The sequence below is a fragment of the Sciurus vulgaris genome (assembly GCF_902686455.1).
Source record: "Sciurus vulgaris genome assembly, chromosome: 4".
NCBI classification, from domain to species: domain Eukaryota; kingdom Metazoa; phylum Chordata; class Mammalia; order Rodentia; family Sciuridae; genus Sciurus; species Sciurus vulgaris.
The window spans coordinates 104,522,678-104,545,984 of NC_136464.1; the positions used below are offsets into that span (position 1 = coordinate 104,522,678).

The following is a 23,307-nucleotide window of genomic DNA, read 5'->3' on the forward strand; positions in this document are numbered from 1 at the left end:
AGGTTATATTAAGTTACTTTCATTCCTAAAGGGAAAAAAATTCGTAGTTACATGCTAACATACTTGTTGATATCCTGAAAAGCAATACAATATATCCCTCATCCATTATAAAGTCAGCACACATAAAAACTGAAACTAGGAATGAATATATCACATCCAAATCTTTATATCCTGACTATTGCACCTGTCCCATATTTTTCTTACATTTTATTATAAATTAATGTAATTATTGATTCTAATATATGGAAATTGTACTTCCTTCTGATTTTTGTTCTTTTTTCTATGTCTAAATATTTTATAAAACATTTATCTTGATTATTATAAAGCATTGCAGGTATCTACTTGGCAAATTGGGTATCATAGTAGAGGAGTGAGTAATCCATCCAATGTCTTACTGTCATACTCATAGTTCTCCAGAGAAACAAAACCAATAGCATACATGCATAAAGTAATTGGCTCACATGATTACAGGCTTGCACATGCCAAGATCTGCAGCGTGAGTTGGCAAGCTAGAGACACAGAAGAGATGATGGTGTGGTTCCACTCTAGAGATTGTAGGTTTGAGACCCAGAAAGAGTAAATATTTCAGTTCGAGTTTGTACGCAGGAAAAAAAAAACAAAAAAACAAAAAAAAAAACCAATGTCCCAATTTTGAGGCCATCTGGCAAGAACTCCCTTACTTACTAGAGAATCAGTCTTTTTGTTCTATTTGGGTCCTCAAATGGTTAGATGAAGATTACCAACTTTATTGAAGGCCATCATCTTTTCTCAGTCCAGTGATTCAAATATTAACCTTATACAAAAAAAAAAAAAAAAAAAAAAAAAATCCTACAAAACCACCCAGAATAATGTTTGACCAGATATCTGGGGACCTCACAGTCCAATCAAATTGTCACATAAAATTAGCCACCACAAGTCCACTCCAGGTCAATCTGGCACCCATATGCATCTTCTTAAATCAAATTTAAACTCCAAACACAACAAGGCAAAATTCTACCTAACATGATACAATATCTTGCATACAACTGAAAAGACACTAACTGCTTCTCCAGCAGGTAAGTTCCTCTAATGTTTACTCTTCTCCCTGTATCTCTAGAACTTAAAGTCTTTAATGTAAAATTTACAATACTTAAATACTGATATAGAGTCAGCACAGCGTATGCTACATGACAAGAAATAAGAGAGGGAAGAAAACAAAGATTATATACACATAACACATATTCACAACAAAGTAAGGAGGAAATATTCAGGACAACTACAATCCTCATTTCTGTTAGTTGCCATGTGATCACAACTGGTATTTATAACTACATTTGTTCACTACCCATTCTGTTTTTGTTTGCCTTTGGCAAACACCTCAGATAGTTGTGGCTTGTTTTCTGGTGGGGTAATTCAAACCTTCATTCCTGAAGAATCTGGGTCATTGGTAGTCCTGCCTGAGTTAGATTATGATAGTTTCCCATTGACCATGACAGTATTCACAGGACATGAATACTAGGAGAAATCCTAAGGGATCTCCTCTATTCCAGAACTCTTAGTTCCCTCGATTGTGGAAGAATAGTCCAGTTCTCCCTTGGTTGTCAGGATCAATCACCCCAAAGAAACCTCCTCTTTTGCCTACTGATTCAAAGCCATGAAGAGCCCAAAGTGGAAAGGTGGCACTCTTAACTTCTGATTCAATGGAATCATCATTGTGCATCTGAGTGTCACTCATTATTTCTCCAAATCTTGGGTTCTTTTTCCCTAGCAGAGCCAGTAATGACACTGGAGAACAACCAAACAGAATGCAAGTGTTTGTTCAATGGCTGGTCGAGAGGGGAACAGGGAGTCTTTTCTGCCATAGAATTTTCCAACCCAATCCAAGCAAGCAAAAAGAATAAGATTATATGGATTTGAAAGTTGGGGAGGGACCAATGGGCAGATGAATAAGGGGAATATTCATCATTTTTTTTCCAGGAAGGACCACTTTGTCTCCAATAACTCTGTCTCCCCAAACCCCTCCTCCATACAACTGATCATATTTGACCGGTTCTTGTGGTTGTGGAAACAGGAAACAACCATGGCACAGGTGGGAGAGTTACTATGGAAATGCACTAAAATGAAGCTGGAAGGCAAACACAGGTCAAGATGGCATCCAAACAAGCTCAAACCTGTTCAGTTATACTGAGCCCAGCATTCTATGTGTAGACCCCTTGGTCTTATATCTTGATTTTCTGTAGAATCCAGATACCTCACATGTCTGACATAGATTAGGCATCAATACATGTGCTAATCACACAGGGGCACTGGAGGAAGAAAAAAGGGAAATTGATGGTGAGGCAGATGATGAGAAACAAGATGGGCTCATAAGAGACTTGGTGACATGGTAGAAGCATTCCTCCCTTTAAAACTAGGTGTAAGGAGAGTGTAAGATTGCAGGAACAGGAAGCAGAATTTTTTCTAGCAGGTCCCTACTAATAATGAATGGTACCACTTCCATTTCCATCACTTGAACACTGCCATGACACCACATATTGGACATTGATTCAAAGTATATACAGACTACTAGAGAAATATGCCCCAACCCCCACAAGGAAATCCAACCTAAATAGTGTTGTAACTGAGTTTTCAAAAGACCACAACTTCAACAAAACTAGTTGTGTTTTCAGGATGGTAGGGAACATGGAAAGACCAGTGCAATAGGAATCACCTCCTACTTAGCTGTTGTAATGAGACAAGGAAATAACAGGAATTGTTATAGTTGTGTATTATGTAGTAATAATAAGCTGTATTTGGTATTTGCCTGGACTTGTAAAACTAAAATCATAAAGGCGCCTGGTGACAAACCTGCTGTGTGGCAGGATGATACTCCTGAACAATGCTGATATGAACCTTTATCTATGATTTGAGTGGTGGCTTCTCCTCTAGTCATGTTCTGGTCTTTATCAATGAAGACCATGACTGGGCTGAAAATCACTACTTAAACCCCTGGACTTTTGGAGCAAACTGTCAGCAGCACCGTGACCAGAGGACTCCATGTTGCTCTGTCTCTTTGACTGCCCCGGCTGCTGTCCACACTATCGCTGATTGCTGATCTACTGTTGTCACTGAGGCCAGACAACTAACCACTTCTCCCGCGATGATGACTGCCATCCAGCCTGTGGCTTATCAGACACCCAAGGACATCCGAATACATCTAAGGAGCTGAGAGGGGATACGGCTGAGAATAATCCCCTGGGTCTTATTGACTGACTTCTTGGCTAAGAGATGTTGCATGAGTAAGTCCATGGGGATTGAACTACAGGTGAATAAGGGAGTGAATCTTCAGTGTATTTGTGACTTGCTATTATTAGGAATGTTGAGTTGAGTGTGTATTGCATGAATAAAATCCACTTGTTGGAACTAAACTTAATTCCTCTCTTACTCACTACTCATGACAACTATCCTAAGATGTCATTCTCTAAGATCCATCTGTCTTCTTCATAGAAAAAATTGAAGAGTTAAATGAGGATGTGGTAGAAATAACCATCCCTCATCTTTCACACCCTCGATGGTTGCACTAATATTTAGGGATACAACATTGCTTTGGGTTTACTATTTTCCTAGAGAGAGACAATTCTAGTGACTTTCACTTAGCCTTTTCTACCATATAGCCTTACTCTACAGGTCTGGGAACCAATGTGAGGATTCTACTAGCTATTTGAGTATACCTATTCCAGTGTGCATTGCAGAACTGGAGAAATAACCACAGGGTGAGTTTGGGGATCCACTGGGCCAACTATGAGATAGAACTGAGCAAAAACTTCATTGATTGCTGACCTCCATTAATCCCTTGCTCTAATTGGTGGAATACAGTGATATTTGGGGATCTTCTGGAATCAGTGTCTATTTTAGTCAGCTATTTTGCTGTTGTGACTATGACCCAGCCAGCACAACTGTAAAGGAGGAAAGGTTTATTTGAGGGCCCACAATTTCAGAGGTCTTAGTCCATAGTGCCATTCCTTGGGGCCAAAGGTGAGGTTGAAAACCATAGCAGGAGAGGATGGTGGTGGGAAGCAACTTACATCATGGGGATCAGGAAGCAGAGAGAGAGAGAGAGAGACAAAACTCCACTCTCCAGATAGAAAATATGTAACCCAAAGCCACGCCCCAATTCCAATCTTCTCCAGCCACACCCTACCACTTCAGTTACCACTCAGTTAATCCCTATCAGGGGATTAATTCACTGATTGTGTTAAGACTCTCTTCTTGCATTGTCTCACACATGAGATTTTGGGGGACACCTCACATTCATACCATAACACTCTGCTCCTGGCCCCCAAAAGCTCATAACCATCTCACAATGCAAAATACTTTTTGTCCATTTCCAAAAGTCCCCATAATCTCAATAGCTCCGAGTTTGCCTAAAGTTCAAGTCCAAAGTCTTTGAGGCTCAAAGCAATCTCACATTGTGAACTCCTGGAAAATACAAAGCAATTTACAAGTATTCAATATACAATGGTACAGAGTAAACATTTCCATTCACAAAATTAGGGACATAGAAAAAAGGGATGGGACCAAAGCAAGATGGAAATCCAGCTGGACAAACATACTGTAATTCTGTGTTCAGCATCTGGAGCACATGGCATGATGTCCTCTCCAAAAGGCCTGTGTAGCTCTGCCCCTGTGGCCTTCTTTGCAGCCCCAGTGGCCTTTCTGCGGTTTGTCTCTGCCCATTTCCTGCAGCTTTCCTACCATAATGTCCCACGTTACTAACATTTCTTAATCTCGTCAGCTTCCACTGAAGTGTCAATTCCCTCCTCATATCTTCCTACTTGGACTTCTCAGAGGGTGCCTGCAGGGACTCCAACCCTGCTATACTTTGCCTGGTCTCCCAGGCCTTCCTTTGAAATCTTGGTGGAAGCCTCCATGACCCCCTAATTCCAGCATCCTGCATTCTGACAGAACCAGTACCACGTGGTTGATGCCAAGGTCTGCTGCCATCCAGAGCAGTAACAAAGACTCCAGGGTCCCTTGCTACAGCAGCTCTGAGTGTCTGGGTGGCTGAGCATGTTGAAAAAACTTCCTAGGCCCCCTTGTGCAATAAGGGTGCCCCACTTGTCTCTTCTCAAAATTTTCACCTTTACACCCTTGAGCTTGATATGGGTGTGGTCTTGCCAGCTCCTGATCTGCCTTCAAGTCATCTTTCTCATTGTCTCTAGGCATAGTCTTTAGCATTCCTTCAGTAGCAGTAATATCTTTAACAGATGCAACTTCCTTAGCCCTAGTTTTACTACTGCCACCTTTTAAAAATCTTTTTGCTCTGCTTTCTACTCCTGATTATCACAGTAAATTTGGCTAAAAACCACCAGCAATGTCCATCCCACTTTCTGATTGCTATGCTGCCTAGACATTTATTCTGCCAGATTAAGAAGTCCATCACTTCTAAACTCAGTCTCACAGAAAGTCTCAGGACGTGGGCAAAATTCAGACAACTTCTCAGTCAGAACATAACATGAATGGCCTCCACTCCAAATTCCAATGGAGTCCTCCTTTTCTGAACCCTCTTGAGCCAGGTCTTCACTGATCACAATCCTATCACCATTATGGCCTTCTGAGCTCCCACCAGAATCAACCATTAATCACTGCTTATAACAATCTAAAGGATTTCCAGACTGCACTGCTATACATCTCAAAATTCTTCCCACCAATTCCAAAAAGCTCCAAAATCTTCTGACACACATGGTCAGGTTAGTCACAACAATGACCCCACTCCTGGAACCAATTTCTGTTTTAGTCAGCTTTTTCAGTGCTGTGACTAAATGACCTAACCAGCACAACTGTAGAGGAGGAAAGGTTTATTTGAGGGCTCACAGTTTCAGAGGTCTTAGTCCATAAAAGGCAGCCTCCATTACACAGGGATCAAGGTGAGGCTGAACATCATGGCAGAAGAGTGTGGCAGAGGGAAGCAGTTTACATGAGATCAGGAATCAGAGAGTCTCCCCTCTCCAGATACAAAATATATACCCCAAAGCCACATCCCAATTCCAATCTCCTCTAGCCATACCCTACCTCTTCAGTTACCACTCAGTTAATCCCTATCAGGGGATTAATTCACTGATTGGGTTAAGACTCTCATAACCCAATAATTTCTCCTCTAAACCTTCTTGCTTTGTCTCACACGAGATTTTGGGGACACCTCACATTCAAACCATAACAGTGTCAATTCAGAACAAGTGTCTAATAATACCCAAAATGTTCATTATTATTTTAAGTTAGACTTTTGTTCATTTGGCTTAGAACTTTTCTGCTTATACAGACCAAGTAAGAAATTAATAGGCCTCCTATCAGTTTCTCTTCAAGGAACACCAAGATCCAAGAGCCAATGCCATAAGTTTCTGTAATTCTATTTTCATTGCTGCTTTGACTCTGCTGTCCAATATGATAACCATACCCACCTTGTCTTTGGTGGTTGATCATTGCCACTGCACTCTGGTTACACTGTAACCCAATTATTCCCATTGTGTTATGATTTGGATCTTAATTGTCCCCTCAAAGGCCCACATGCAAAAGGTTGATCTCCAGACTATGGTACAGTTGCACTGCAAGTCCAAAATAATGGGACCAAGTGACCATAGACTTCTAAAACCATGTGCCGAAATATATTCTCCTTTTTTTAAGTTGTTTATCTCAGGTTGTCACAGTGACCAAAAGCTGATTAGCACACATTGCATTTAGGCTTCCTAATTTAATGTCTATAGCTTCTACTGCAAGGAGTGACCTTCAGAGAAGAGTGAAAATTGAGCTCGTCAGAGATGCTGGGACTTTTTTCACAATTGTGGTAAAAGGTATATCTTCTGGACTATACCAGGGTAAGTGAATAGGTCTCATGACAAATCCACGATAACATTCCAATGGCCCAAAGTCCTTGAATCTCTTCTTCTACATTAAACCAAGGCACTTATAACATTTCTAACTCACTGGATCACAGTTTGGTCCATGTTTCAGACAAGCAGTAAAAAACATATCCTTTCTAATTCCCCGAGACTCTGCAAGATTACATGCATGACCTCTGCTTACTGCACCCGTAACAATAAACTGAACATGACACAACTTTATATACCTCCCATAATCATCCCATACCCTTAATATCCATTTGCATATATTTTCCCCAGATTTCTGTCTGGGAAAGTACAAGTTAGAAAATCTAAATAGTTATTTTGGAGTGTAGTGTTGGGGGCTGTGCCATGTTGGCGGCGCCAGGATGGCGCCTGATCACATCAGCAGCGAGGAGGTTAATTGACATAAGCACACTCAGGTGATTTTCTCGTCCATGCACACAATGTATGCGCATGTGTTCTCGAGCACTAATTGCCTGCTCGGAGCGACCTAATCTTTGCGTAAGAGGCGTGGCCCTGCTCTCCGCCTCCTGGAGGTGATATAAGCGTAGGCGGAGTGAGACAGAGACACAGCAGCCATTAGCAGAAAAGCAGGAGAAGAAAGACACGGGAAAGACACGCGCAGCAGCAACTAGTAGAAGAAGAACCACGCGCGTCAGCAGCTAGAGAAAAAAACGGCGGCAGCTAGTAGGGAAAAGCCGCGGCAGCTAGCAGGCGTAGCAAATCTCTCTTCCTCTAAGCAAAGTCGGTCCTTCTCTCAAAGTTTCTCTCTTAAGCAAAGTCTCTTTCTCTCTGATAAGCAAAGTCTCTCTTTCTCTCCTCTCAAAGCAAGTAAACCTCATTTCCTCTATCCTCCATAAACAAACAAGCAAGAAAGCAGTGCACTAAAGAGAAAGATAGAAGTGCCTCAGTTTCCACTCCACCACCCATAAGACCCGTGCAAGTTGTTGCTGCAGGCGGTGACAAATATCCATGGATTTTGGAACCGCAAAGAGCCAGCGACAGTGTAGCACACTTCCTCATGGGTCACACATTGTACTTTGCCTTTAGGAACCGGCTGTGGGGCTGGGGAGATAGCTCAGTCGGTAGAGTGCTTGCCTCGCAAGCAAGAGGCCCTGGGTTTGATCCCCAGTACTGCAGGAAAAAAAAAAAAAAGGAACCTGCTGTGACTGACGTCTGGTTATATGTTAGAAGAAAAGAAGGGGATGAGAAAGTCTCTTGAAGAGAATCAGCATTGTCCTGAAAGGTAACTGATTCAGGGCAGGCCATCAAACTTTGCTCAGGCATGCAAGGTTAGTTCCCCTGAGATGGAAAGACTGGTGCTACCGTGGTGAAAAGGATAGAAAGACTGTGGCGGGGTCTAGGGGTAGAAAGGTTTCCACTAGGAGTGCGGAGGCTGCTTCCACTGGAGTGGACAGCTTGTTTCCACTGTCAGAGAAGAATCATCAGAAATTAGGGATTCAATGTCCCCAGTTTCCTCAGGGTCTTCACACATGTCTCAATCCCAACTTTCAGGATCCCGTCACTTCACCGCCCATTTAGAGTTCTCCTTTAACACCCTGTGAAGCTAGGAGTTCGTGTGTAGTGAACCAGTCAATTGCAGTGTCATATTCTAGGTTCAGCCTTCATCAATCTCAGCCCTGAAGTTACAGGATATAAGGGTCTCCATCAGGATACACATAAAAAGCTTTTGGGTCATTTATGTGATGCTTGAGCTGAGAATTCAATTTCTGAGTTTTTTCTTTCTCCACTCTGTGCAGGGACATTAGGAGCAACCAGTTGAGTGTGTTATAGTGTGACAAAATGATTTAAAGTATCATATACACAGATATTTTCTTCTCATAAGTGGTTGGTTTGATTTATCTAATGGTGGTATTTTGCACATCTCTATTGCCAGATCACACCATGACCTATCAGTGTTCTCTTAGCTGCTGGACATAAAGGCAATAGTATCTTTGAATCTAATAATGTTAGAGAGCCAATTCTAGCAACCCCAGAACAAATTCATAAAATTCATCCTCAAAATTCTGTCCCACTAGAACCATTCTTTGTATCAAAATGTTTATTAGTTTATATTCACCAGAGAAACAGAATAAATAGTATATGTCTCATACATGTATTGTGCTTAGGCATGTGTGTATACAATATATATATATTGTATGTATATGTGCATATACATATATATTTACACACACAAGCACGCACAAACATATATATGTATATATATACACATAAAGCACACACAAACATATATATATGTATATATATACATACATATATTGTCAATTCCAAATTGCCAGATTCAACCAAATGAAGATTGTTTATTATGCAGCTAGGCCTATGATGGGTGCATCTGCACTGAATATGTAGAGATAATTTTTCTTGTCATTATTTCCTAAACGATATAGTATAACAATTATTTACATAGCATTAATATCATTTTAGGTGTGGTTATAAGTCAACTAGAGATTATTTAAAATATACAAGCTTAGGATATAGCTTAGTGGCAGAATGCTTGCCTAGTTTGTGCAAGGCCCTGAGGTCAATTCCCAGGATGAAAGAAAAAGAAAGAAAGAAAGAAGAGAGAAAGAAAGAAAGAAAGAAAGAAAGAAAGAAAGAAAGAAAGAAAGAAAGAAAGAAAGAAAGAAAGAAAAGAAGGAAAGAAAGGAAGAAAGAAAGAAAGAAAGAAAGAAAGAGAAAGAAAGAAAGAAAGAAAGAAAGAGAAAGAAAGAAAGAAAGAAAGAAAGAAAGAAAGAACAAGTTGTGTAGGTTATATGAAAATACTAAGCCATTTTATTGAGCATTCAATAAAATTGAGAATTGAGCATTCATGGATTTTGGTACCTCAGGACTAGAACCAATTCCATGGATACCAAGAAATAATATATTTAGTTTTATATATACATGGATACAGATATATGTATATATACATGCAGAGAGAGAGAGAAAGTGCACAAGTGCAATTTATAGACCCAAGATCTGTAGGATGACTTAACAAGGTCTCCAGAGATTCAGGAGAGTCTCTAGTGTAATTCTAGTCTAAAAGCCAGCACACTTGAGACCAGGAAGAACCAACCTTTTAGTTTCAGTGTGAAAGCAGGAAAAGTTGATGTTCTGGTTTAAAGTCCATCAGACAGGAAGAATTCTCTCTTATTCAGGAGATAGTCAATCTTTCCATTTTATGCAGGTCTTCAACTGATTTAATGAAACCCACCCTCATTATGGAGGAAAGTATTCTTTATTCAGTCTACCTTATGAAATATTAACCTCATTCAAAAAACACCCTCACAGAAATACCCAGAAAAATATTTGACCAGATATCCGAGCATTCTGTAATCCAATCAAGTTGTCACACAAAATTAACAATTGCACTTACCTTCTGTGGTCTTTGAGTTAACTACTTTGTCTGCCATATGCCGTTTCTGTTGTTGAGGAAAAAAACTGTTACATGTAAAGTTCATAATGAATAAGGCAACTCATAGTAGAAGATATAGTAGTTTTAAGAACGAATAAAGGCAGCTAACCTAATTATAAAGTCTTCTTTGGTTGTAACTGATTTCTATTTCATTTTGCCCTCACATGATTCCCTAAGCTGAGATGTGGTCCATGGAGGAAAAGAAGGAGGAAGAGGAGGAACTGAAAGGGAAGAGGAAGGGAGGAGGAGAGGAGGAAGTAGAAGAGGAGGAGAGTGAGGGGAAGAGGAAGAGGAGAAAAGAAGAAGAGGAGCAACAAAGAATACCTTAATAGTGCAGAGTTTTGAGAGTATTTCATTATCTAACAGAAAACTTACATAATCTTCTACAATCTCTTTGATGCCTGAAATTGCAAGGATAACCAGCAAAGGCAAAAGAGTTGTATATTTTCCTACTGGAGACACATCTGGAATTTGCTGCAAAACAATCAGAATAACATGATTAATTTGATAAATGTTTGCTATATCTTGCTTACATTCAAAGTCACAGTACCAGTCATATAATCTAGTACTTAAAGACAATAGGCACATTTTATAGTTTGGATCCTTCTTCCACTTTCCCTTTCTTCTTCTTCTATTTTTTTTTCCCTTCTCCTCCCCTGCTCCTCCTCCTCCTCCTCTTACTCTTCCTCCTCCTCTTCTTCTTCTTCTTCTTCTTCTTCTCTTTTCTCCTTCTTCTTCTCCTTCTTCATCTTCCTCTCCTCTCTCTCTATCTGCTTCTCAGCTTCCATGAGGTGATCAACCATATGCTCCCACTACAATGATGTTCTGCTTTGCCCCAGAATATCAGCAAAGGAGCCAGCCAACCTCATACTGACACCTTTGAAATCATGATACAAAATAAATCTTTCTTCCTTTAAGCTGATTTTCTCAGGTATTTTGTCACCACAGCAGAAAACTAACACAGCATGTTATATAAAGAGTAGGAAGAAGATTCTTATCATACCAAAACCATCCCTTGAGTGTAACACTACTACCCTATGGAAAAGTCACCAGAGCAACTGCTCAGCACCTCAGTCATTATGTCACCTTCTTCATAGGATACTCCTATGTTTCCAAAGAAATAATTCAACACCTAAATGTTACCTTAAAATAGCATCTGTTCAAAACAGTTACAATCAGATGGTTGGCTAATTTAACTGAACATTATTTCTGAGGCAGAGGAGAAAAATTTTGGAGGCACAGGATAATGATGCTTCCTACATACAAATTAATTGTTGTTCGTGTTCTGGGGTTACCCCCACTATTTAAACAATGATAAATAAATCAATGGAAACTGAGAGTGTGGTGGTTTTCCAGTGGATGCTGGTGAGGTACTGGGTATGACCCCTTAGCATTCTAGATTTAGACAAGTTCTTAGGCCTGTATATCCGTATATCCAGGCTGGGCTTATGCATGCTCCCTCTTCTGCCTTATTATTTCTTTCTTATCATTTCTTTGACAATGTAGCAATATAGTATATACTTTGAACACATGAAAGTTCTTACAGCAACTTTAAAAGGGATTTGTTATGGTTCGGATCTAGGATGCTCCCCACAAAACTCATGTGTTAAAAATGTGATTCCTAATGCAGCAAAGGTCATAGGTAGGGTTTTTAGGCAATGATTAGGGTTCTGATCTCATCAGTGCACTAATCCACTTTCTGGATTAATCCAGTGGAAGCTGAAATGACTGCTGAGTGGTAACTATATGCAGGTGGAACATGGGCTGGAGGAAGTAGGTCACTTATTGTGTGGCCCTGGACCATGTCTATTCCTGGTGTGTCTCTGTCTCTCTTTCTTTCTTCCCCTCTCTCCTTCCAGGCTGCCATGAGCTGAGCAGCTTTCCTCTGCCATTCCATTGCCCCATGATTTTCTGCCTCAACTCAGACCCAGAACAAGAGAGTCAACTGAGCATGGACTAAAACCTCTGAAACCACAAGCCCAAAATAAACTTTTCTTCTTCTAAGTTGTTCTTATCAGGTATTTTGGTCACAGTGATGAAAAGCTGACTAACAGAGTTCAAGCAAAAGAGGAAGAAATTTTAGATTGCTTGAGATCTTAGTTAATTTTGTCTTTGCAATATTTCTTGACCCTCTCCCTCTTCTGAGGTTCAGCTTCAAATGGGGCATTTTGACTAAGATTCCTCCCTGTCTTTTTCCCTTAACCTTTTGATAACTTGGCCTTGGCTAATATCTCTAGTGTCTTTTCTACTTTATCTATGCTATGTGCCAATAAATAAGTTTTTATTCTTCTGGAATATTCCATATACTCAGGAAAAATTTTACACTTTCAATTTGTATTTTATTTATTTTTGAATAGGTTAACACGTTTACCTGTTTTACAGTTCAAAACAAAATTATTTACAGTGAAAATTCTACACTTCTCCCTGTTTCCTTGGTTCCTAATCACTGTGATTTGGATGTGTGTCCCCCAAAGGTTCATATGTGAAGGCTTGGTCCTCAGAATAGCAGTATTGGGAGGTGCTTTCAAAGGTGGACCCAAGTGGGAGGTCTTTAAATCATTGAAGGTGTGCCTTAAAAGAGATTATAGGACCATGTTCTTCATCGCCATCACCCTCTCTCTCTGTTTCAGTTTGATATGTGGCTATTCCCTTGGATGTTCACTCCCTCCTTGTTATTCATTACTCTCAGCAGAAGCCAAACCAACAGGGCTCACCTGACCTTGGACCTCCAAACTGTGAGCTAAGTAAACAGTTTTTCATTATAAAGTTAGTTACCTCAGGTACTTCACTGTAGTAATGCAAAGCTGACTAATACAATGATTACCCTCCTGAAAGGCAACCAGTGCTGCCAGGTTTTATGTGTTTTGCTGTACCCTGTGCCTAAAGGTCTTCTTTGTCCCCTAGGCTTAGTGTCAAATTCCTCCTTCTCTAACACTAGGGGTCAAAATCTGGAAATAGGAAAAAAAAAAAAAAAAAGAAGAAGAAGAAGAAGAAGAAGAAATTATTAAGAGATTTACCTATTTGGATTGTGGGCTTCATGCAGGAAATAAGGTTAAGTAAACAGGAATAAACCAAATTATGGAAAACCTTGAATTCAGCTCTTTTGAACAGATGCTATTTAAAATTATCATTTCAGTTTTCTTTCAATTATTCCTTTCAAAATATGATAAAATTATTCTATTACGGAGGTGGCATACATGACCAAATTTTCATCCACATGTTTTTCAGATCAACAATTGAGTTTCAGCGTTTCATTGAATAATTTAAACATTGTAAGAATTCTCTTCTCATAGTATTTCAATTTATCATCAACAGAAACTCTTATTTCAGCTAGATGAGCTTTTCACAGGGGTTTTCTTAGATTCTTAAGAATCTTAGTCTAATAACGTACAAAAATATTACCTGCAATATAGTAATGAACAAAAAAAATGCATTAGCAGCTTTGCTAAACTGCAGATACAAATATCGAGGGAGAAATGACCACTTGCTGTACTTAGTTGTGCTGTAGGTGAAAAGAAAACAATGTCATTATCAGCAGATATTCTGAACTCCAAAAACATTAATGGAAAACATGAAAAGTTGGTTTTAAATCAAAAGTGGAGGCCCAGTGAGAGCCTTTCCACACAGAGCCAGCCACAAGTCCCCAAGCCAGCGGTGACCTCCGGCCCACAAGCAGCCTCTGGGACCAGGGCAAGGCAGCCAGAGACCTCTCCAGGCGGACCTGTCCCTCGGCCCCCCGGCCGCAGGCTTTTTCCACGGGGCGATCCAAGATGGTGGACTAGAGGGTGACTGCATCTCCAGTTGCTCCATAACCCAGGATTCAAGAAGGGGAGGCATTGAGAGACTCAGACTAAAATAGAGCCTCGGGGTGAGTCTCCCCCACCCGGTGAAGCGGTGAAACGCTGCCTGGGCGGCAGGCCCGGATTCGGGTGGCTTATTAGAGTAAGGCAGAGCAGCAAGAGTCCTCCCCAGGCGGCCCTGCCCACTCCTGCAGTGGGCTCCTCCCACAGGGCCAGATTCTCCAGCATCTTGGAGCAGGCCCCCCAGTGAGAGCCTTTCTGCACAGAACCAAGCTTCAAGTCCCTGAACCAGGGCGGCAAGTTCCTGCCCACAGGTTGCTTCAGGGACCAGGACAGGGCAGCCAGGGACTTCCCCAAGCACCCCAGCCCCCTCCAGCGGGAAGCACCTATCCAGGCTAGCTTCTCGGAGCAGACCGCCCAGTGAGAGCCTTTCCATACAGAGCCAGCTCCAAGTCCTGGAACCAGTAGAGGACTAGGGGCAGCTTTCCTTGGAAGCACTGCATTATCAAGTTACTCCAAGATTTCAGGCTACTGAAGGCAGGAGGGTGATACACTGGAAATCTACAGGGACAATATAAGCCAATAGAAGAATTCTGAAATATCACAAAGTCCCACTGACATCTGACCAATATGAGAAAACAAGGGAAGAAAATGTCCCAAACAAACCTAGAAGAAAATGTCCCAAACAAACCTAGATACTATATCAATAAAACCCAATGACAGCACAGCAGAAGAAATGTCAGAAAGGGAGTTCAGAATGTACATAATTAAAACAATCAGGGAAGCAAACGAGGAGATGAAAGAGCAAATGCAGGCATTAAATGATCGCACAAATCAACAGTTAAAGGAGCAAATACGTGAAGCAAGAGATCATTTCAATCAAGAGTTAGAGATATTGAAAAAAAAAACAAACAGAAATCCTTGAAATGAAGGAAACAATAAACCAAGTTAAAAACTCCATAGAAAGCATAACCAATAGGACAGAACACCTGGAAGACAGAACCTCAGATACTGAAGACAAAATATTTAATCTTGAAAACAAAGTTGACCAAACAGAAAAGATGGTAAGAAATCATGAACAGAATCTACAAGAATTATGGGATATCATGAAAAGGCCAAATTTAAGAATTATTGGGATTGAGGAAGGCTTAGAGAAACAAACCAAAGGAATGAACAATCTAGTCAATGAAATAATATCAGAAAATTTCCCAAATCTGAAGAATGAAATGGAAAACCAAGTACAAGAGGCTTATAGGACTCCAAATATACAAAATTACAACAGACCCACACCAAGGCACATTATTATGAAAATACCTAACATACAAAATAAAGACAGAATTTTAAAGACCGCGAGAGAAAAGAAATTACATTCAGGGGGAAACCAATAAGAATAACAGCAGATTTTTCAATCCAGACCCTAAAAGCTAGAAGGGCCTGGAACAACATTTACCAAGCCCTGAAAGAAAATGGATGCCAACCAAGAATCTTATACCCAGCAAAACTTACTTTCAGATTTGACGATGAAATAAGATCCTTCCATGATAAACAAAAGCTAAAGGAATTTACAAAAAGAAAGCCAGCATTGCAGAACATTCTCAGCAAAATATTCCATGAGGAAGAGATGAAAAACAACGATGCAAATCAGCAATGGGAGGAACTAGCCTAAAGGAATAGCCAAATAAAGGGGAAACCAAATCATGTCAAAAAACAAAAATGAGTCAAATGACTGGGAATACAAATCATATCACAATAATAACCCTGAATGTTAATGGCCTGAACTCATCAATCAAAAGACATAGACTGGCAGAATGGATTAAAAAGAAAGATCCAACAATTTGCTGCCTGCAAGAGACTCATCTCATAGAAAGAGATACCCATAGACTAAAGGTGAAAGGATGGGAAAAAACATATCATGCACACGGACACAGCAAAAAAGCTGGAGTATCCATCTTCATTTCAGATGTGGACTTCAAGCCAAAACTAGTCAGAAGGGATAAAGAAGGACATTACATACTGCTTAAGGGAAGCATAAATCAGCAAGACATAACAATCATAAACATCTATGCCCCGAACATTGGCTCATCCATGTACGTCAAACAAATCCTTCTCAATGCCAGAAATCAAATAGACAATAATACTAGGCGATTTTAACACACCTCTCTCACCGCTGGATAGATCGTCCAAACAAAAATTGAATAAAGAAACCATAGATCTCAATAACACAATCAACAATTTAGACTTAACCGACTTATATAGAATATACCATCCAACAAAGAATGAATACACCTTCTTCTCAGCAGCACATGGATTCTTCTCTAAAATAGACCATATGTCTTATGCCACAAAGCTATTGTTAGCAAATACAAGAAGATAGAGATACTACATTGTACTCTATCAGATCATAATGGATTGAAATTAGAAATAAATGACAGAATAAAAAACAGAAACTTCTCCAATACCTGGAGATTAAATTATACTAATGGGGACTTTTGAATAAAGTTATAAATAAAAAAAAGTAGATTAAACCCAAAATATGTATATAAAAACCTTTTTAAGAGTATTCACTGTTTCCTGAAAACAACCTCAAAATAAAGGAAGAATAATTTTCCCCATTTTAAGAACTAAGTGCCATGAATATAAGAAACATGGTAAACCAAGGATCAAAAACCAGGGAGTGTCATGTTGTCTAAGTGCATTAAAAGGAAAAGACGAAGAGCACCATCTTGATCTCACTGATTGATCTCACTGGTTCATTTATTCACTAGAAAATACTGAGTGACCATTGTGTGCCAGATGCTATTCTATTTGAGATCCATCATGAAAAACACAAATATCCTTGCTTATCTTCTGATAGAGCAAGACAAACAATAACAAATAAACATGATAAGTTAGAAATAGATACATGTTAAAACGATATGCATGACTTACTCCATGTATTGTGTGTGTATGTGTGTGTGTGTGTGTGTGTGAGAGAGAGAGAGAGAGAGAGAGAGAGAGAGTTCAATAAAACCTTTAATGTGTCTTGAGCAGAAGATGCTCCATATTTTCTAATGGCCTTTAACACTATGACAAAACTCTAATCAACCCCGTCTTGTAGGAGTAAGGACAGCCATGAGTTCTTCTCCCTTCCTTCTCTAATATTTTATCATTAAAATATATCTAAATCCATTTGCACCAAATGTCTAGGAAATGTCATTGAGAAGATTGTATATAACAAAAGAAGAGCATTACAAATTAGTTGTGGGGGAAATGACTGAAAATTTAGGCTGGGTTTCTACCTCATTCCTTACACCAAAATAACATCCATCCAGATGAAAGGCTTAAAGCTAATATAAAAAGGATTGCCTTGGGCTGGTGGGAGTGGGAGGGGAGTACTTGGGAAAATGGGAAGTGGCCTGTGTTCTACCTCTTGGCCAAAACCTGGTACTTCTGTGATCCTGCATAGCATGTGGTAACCTCCTAAAACATGAGCCTCTGCTATGCCTCCTCTTATGGCTGCATCTGATTGATCATCTCATAAAATAATATAGAACATTGATTTCATCAGGGCAGAACTACTGTCAAAATAAGACTTATCCACTGAGGCATGTTTTTCCTCTTCGTAAGAAGAATCCTACTTCTCTCCAAAGCCCAATGGATTACACTATTTTTAATTTTTTTAAAAATACACTATTTTGGTAAAACCAAATATCAATATGAAACAAAATTAAACAAAATAAGATTAAGTCCATAAAAGTTAAAATACAAATCAGCCAAAACACTTAGACATGAAGAACTATCTTCAGGCTTGTCAAAAAAGTCATGAAAGTTTGTTTCATCCATGATCATAATGCTCACATACTATATTACATTGATTAAAGCTAAAAAGAAAATTTATTGATCAGTTACTTTTTAAATTACTTTTTATTGTGGACACTTTCAAATACACGCAACGATGGAGAGACCAGGCAATGAAGTCCCGTACTTATCTACTAGCTTCAGCAATTATTGTCTCTTGGCCAATTTTGTTTTGTTCATGCCCCCTACTTCCTCACACCTCCCTTGCATTACTTTGAAACAAATCCCATATATTGTGTAATTTCATCTGTAAAATAAATTCAGAATACATTTATGGATAACTTTTAAACTAGTTTTTCATATAGGTAGCCAGAAGTTTTTATGTTTTTAAAAATGAACATACTGGCAAATTCCCTAAATAAAATTCAAAAAGGAAAGTTGCAAGAATAACTATTCAGACATCTGAATTTGCATCACCATCTCTGGTACGCAGGCTGCATCCCTCCCTTCACCTCTCAACCTATCTACTTTGTGTTTCTTCTGTTCGAATCATCTGAGATCCCTCTTGTATTTTATTCTGACCCTGCCAGTAAATGGCTAGGTGACCAAGGGCAAATGATACACTTTTTTCCTGCTTTGGTTTCATCTACTCTTAAATGGGCTGACAATCTCCTCCTGGGAAAAATATTATGAAAATAGCTAGAGTAGTTGTCGGAAAATTGGGCTGCCGCAAATAATTCACAGGAAAAAAGACACTAAAATTTTCATTTGAATGTTGTAATCTAAAAGAAAAAACTTAAGCTTTATTTATATTTATACACAGGTTGACACTGGAACCTTCACATGTTCTGTATGCCATGTAATTAGATATGAATTTCTTTTCACTTATCATCTTGGGACTTTTTTCCCTGAATTTTAGGATTCATATTTCTAATTTGTTCTGGAAAGGTTTGGGCCATTATTTCTTTTAATAATGAATAATAATGTCTATATCATTCTCTTTACAATCTCATTTTGGAACTCTAATACAGACTAGTATTGCTAACTCTGCCATTCATGTCTCTGACCTAGTCCTAAATATTTTTCAATTCTTCATCTTTCTATATTTCCAGAGCATTTCTCCTGTTTTATAGTACATTAAGTCTACTTTTGGTTGTGTCTCCCACTTCCACTTTTTACCCCATCCACTGAGATTTTTTTCAAAATAGATTATCATATTTTGATTTCTAGGTTCTATTTGTTTCTTTTCCAGATCTACTCAGGTCTTTTTAAAATTAGTCTTTCATACTTTGAACACTATCTTTTATTCCTTTAAACATATTATGCTACTGGGTTTAATAGAAAACTTTCTTATTTTATAGTCTGTACATGATACTTCTACTACCTGAAGTCTTCACAAGTATCTACTTGGTTTTGTTTATTTGTTTCATTCTTTCTATTGACCCTCATTAGTGAGAACTTGCTTTTTCAGGTGTTGGTGGTTTTTGCTCTATTGAATCAAACTTTATCTCTGGGAAATTTTTCAGGCCTGTACCATTGAATATTCCTCCAGATGTGGTTCATCTTTGTTTCTGACTTATGCCTTGGGATACTAGCAACAGGACACCATTTTAAAATATGTTTTAAGCTAGAGTTCTTCTGGATTGCACAAATATCAATTTAGGGATCAAAACCATGAGAAGTTGCTCAGTAAGTGCTAGTAATTCTTAAAGGAATTTTTTTTTTCCTAAACCAAGAGCCAATTTTAAGAGAACTTGTTTTCTCACTATGTCTCTTTTTGCAAGACAGATTTTAAATTTTATTCTTTCTTCATTTAGGATGTAGCCCCCCAATGTCCTGGTTTTACAAGGACAGGGTCTCTAATTCTTTAGTGTACCATGCATGGACTCTGGGCTTCATTCCTCTTCCACAACTGAGTGTTACAATTGAAACCCCAGGTCAATAGACGTAGGTAGAATCCCCTGAACAAAATGCACCTCAGTGTTCCCTACCTCTTAAGATCCCTGTTGTGAGGTGTTGGTGAGGATGTGGGGAAAAAGGTACATTCATACACTGCTGGCGGGGCTGCAAATTAGTGCAGCCACTCTGGAAAGCAGTGTGGAGATTCCTCAGAAAGCTTGGAATGGAACCACCATTTGACCCAGCTATCCCACTCCTTGGCCTATATCCAAAGGACTTAAAATCTGCATACTACAGAGATACAGCCACATCAATGTCCATAGCTGCTCAATTCACTATAGCCAGATTGTGGAACCAACCTAGATGCCCTTCAATTGATGAATGGATAAAGATACTATGGTATATATATATACAATGGAATATTACTCAGCCATAAAGGATGATAAAATTATGGCATTTGCAGGCATATGGATGAAATTGGAGAATATCATGCTAAGTGAGATAAGCCAATCTCAAAAAACCAAAGGACAAATGATCTCGCTGATAAGTGGATGATGACACATAATGGGGGGTGGGAGGGATTAGTGTTAGGGTTAGAGATAGGGTTAGGGAGGGGGGCAAGAATGGAGGAAGGACTGTATAGAGGGAAAAGAGGGGTGGGGGGAAGGGAAAAAATAACAGAATGAATCAAACAACATTACCCTATGTAAATTTATGATTACACAAATGGTATGCCTTTACTCCATGTACAAACAGAGAAACAACATGTATCCCATTTGTTAACAATTTTTTAAAAAATCCCTGTTGTGTCCTCATTTGGGGCCTCCATGGATATATCCCTTTTTTTGCCATGTTAATGACATATATTTTTAAGCTATATGATGAGCTCATAACCAAAAACCCTAAAAGATTACTAAGCTAGTATATCCAACTCCTGGCCTTAGTGCCTGGTTAAAAAAAGAGGGGATAAAAAGCACTCAAAGAATAGTTCCTGAGGGCTGGATCTACAGCTCAATGATAGAGCCTTTGCCTACTGTGTGTGAAACCCTGGGTTCAATCCTGCAAAACAAACAACAACAATAAAAAAGAGTAGTGTCCTTTCAAGTTTTCATCTAATTCTGTCTCTGAAGTAAGTATGCAAATCAGCCAGCAAATTCCTCTAGAAATAGAAGCCTAATGGTGCTCAAGTGAAAGTACATGATGTTGGTGGGGAGTCCAGCAGATCTAGGAGATTTCCTTTGAAAACACTTTGCCTCACATTTAAGGATGTTGCTAAAGAGCACTATCAACTGGCAGTATGCTGCAAAGTAATGGCCGTGAACAGGAACAAGTGCTAGCAGAGGCCATTCAGAACAGGGGAGGTGAGGGGCCTAGAAGGGGAGCCTCCAAAGCAAATCCTAGTTTCAGTAGTGAAAGTGAGAATTTAGTTTTTCAAGGTTGAAAAAAACTACTGCAGCCAGAAGCACAGAATTATATGATTTGATCCATACAAGGTATTGCATTTTGGAAGGAAACTTACATTTTCTTCCTCCCTTCTCCCCTCCAAGGCACATATACCCTTCTCACCTGATGGTATTTGTGCAGTAAACATTCTTAAGGGGCTCATTGATGTAAATGGTGCGGACTTTAAACACTTCTGAGTTTTGCAGAGATTGTCGGCAGCCCATCCTTTTCTCTACCTTCTGATTACCCAAGGAGAAATGAGTAGATCCTGCAGCAAGAAGAAACAGAGACATAATACTGAAATGCCAAGGTAGGCACATTCATGACCTCAGTTCTGTAATCTTTAAGCACAGGATCTATGCAAAAGTATATAGCTCTTTGCCCAAAATACGAGGGATAAAGGACAAAGGAAACTCCTTTTATACTTCAAAATAATTACAAAACAGCTAAAAATAATAAAAATAAGACATTTCCTTTAAGATAAATTAAATGTAGGCATTATTAGCATTATTAAATGAGAGCTCAAGAAAAGAAAGTCATTTTTAAAATGATAATAAATCTGGAGAAATAAGATCTGAAAGAACTATGCAAAAAAATGAACAATAAATACTTCAAGAAAAGGAAAAACACATTAGATGCACCTCAAATACTAGACAGCTAAAAAGAGGAATGTGTTGCATAGACTACAGAAAACTAAGTAAGATGAAATGAAAAGAACAAAGGAGATAAAGAATTGGAGAACGATTACAGGTGTGGGACAAAGGATATCCAATCAGTGCACATTTGTTGTCCTTGAAGAAGAAACAAACAGAAATATTAAAGACATGGTAGAATAAATTTTTCATTAAAGGAAGGTATTTCTTTTATGAGAACAATGTAATTCAGGAAAATGCAATTCAAAACAATCAATGCTAAGATCCTTGTTGCAAAGTTATTAGATTTTAGTAATGAAAAATGCATTATTCTTGATCAGGAAACCATTAAAGTTCTTACAAAAATTGGAGGGAGAGTGAATATAAAAGCCACACTGGGACTGCACCACTGAGACTTTGAAGATACAGGTAAGAGATCAAATATCTTACCAAGAGAAGAATGAAATGAATCACTGGTAGGAAGCAGTGATTTGTTTAAATATAAAAATAAGAATCATTTCTTTAAAAAACACAAGACCCTGGCATAATTGAGCATTGGGGACAATCTTTCTATTGAAATGGCTTTAAATGCTATATTTTTAAAGCCCTTTGAATAGGCAAGATAGTATCTATCATCAAGCCAAGATTTACTCAGAAGCAAAAATCCAGAGAAGCAGATGAAGAATTCAAAAGCATTTTTTTCTTCTGAAGAAAGTTTTTCACTTAGCTAAAGTAAGCTACAGGGAGACAGGATGTAAAAGACAAGGCTTGAGTCAGGTAAGAGATGGAGAATCTGAGCGAACTCAGTACTTAAATAGATTGTCTCAGGGTAAAGGCAAACTCGAAAGATACCTGCTCCACTCTACATTCAAACAACTCCATAGTTCTTGTGGCTTCTCTAGGCACATTCGGGTCCTCTGGAAATTAAAACAGTAGCCAGAGCTCCTACAGTATGGGGCTTGCACACTTTAAATCTGCTGCTGGGTACCTGAGAAGGATGGGGTTCCCCAGATGCCATAGACTGGTCCTAAGTGGCTGTCATACACCATATTCAAGTGCCTGGATGGACTCACATATGCAATTTGGGTAGGTTAGGCTGTCTGTTCATGGGCTCAGTCAAGGCCCCAAGCAACTGTTGATAGTTTTTCTTCTCAAATGGGTCCCAGGTACAGTCGCAGTCAGCCTGGCGAGGGAGATTGCGTGACGCTGTTGCTTCCGCCACAGGATCTGCCTCATCCCCAGCAGCGTAGCTTTCTGGAGCTCACCCTTAACTATGCTGATTGACTTTCAAGATAAATGAAAACTTGCATACATTCGGGGAAAAAAAAAAAAAAAAAAAGTCAAAATGAAAATGAAGACTCTGTAACAACAAATCCCTGGAGGAGAGGATGAAGCAGATGATGCCGGGGAGGAGTTGAGTCATTTACTGTCACTGACCTCGGAGCTTTGGTCACAAAATAAAATGCTTCATCAATAGGTTATGG

The 23,307-nt window shown here is 39.1% G+C and overlaps 1 protein-coding gene across 1 annotated transcript in view; it reads right to left on the reverse strand.

Annotated features, from left to right (window-relative positions):
- The window catches only part of LOC306658961 (phospholipid-transporting ATPase IB-like), a gene marked incomplete at both ends in the record, with an annotated part of 142,477 nt that extends 119,605 nt beyond the window's left edge, over positions 1–22,872 (reverse strand). Inside the window, 5 exons of the mRNA XM_079136233.1 lie at positions 10,234–10,279; positions 10,648–10,746; positions 13,675–13,774; positions 21,315–21,459; positions 22,812–22,872. Coding sequence (XP_078992359.1) covers positions 10,234–10,279; positions 10,648–10,746; positions 13,675–13,774; positions 21,315–21,459; positions 22,812–22,872 — 451 coding nt within the window. The remainder of the gene's footprint in view (positions 1–10,233; positions 10,280–10,647; positions 10,747–13,674; positions 13,775–21,314; positions 21,460–22,811) is intronic.
- Between the last annotated feature and the right edge of the window lie 435 nt (positions 22,873–23,307).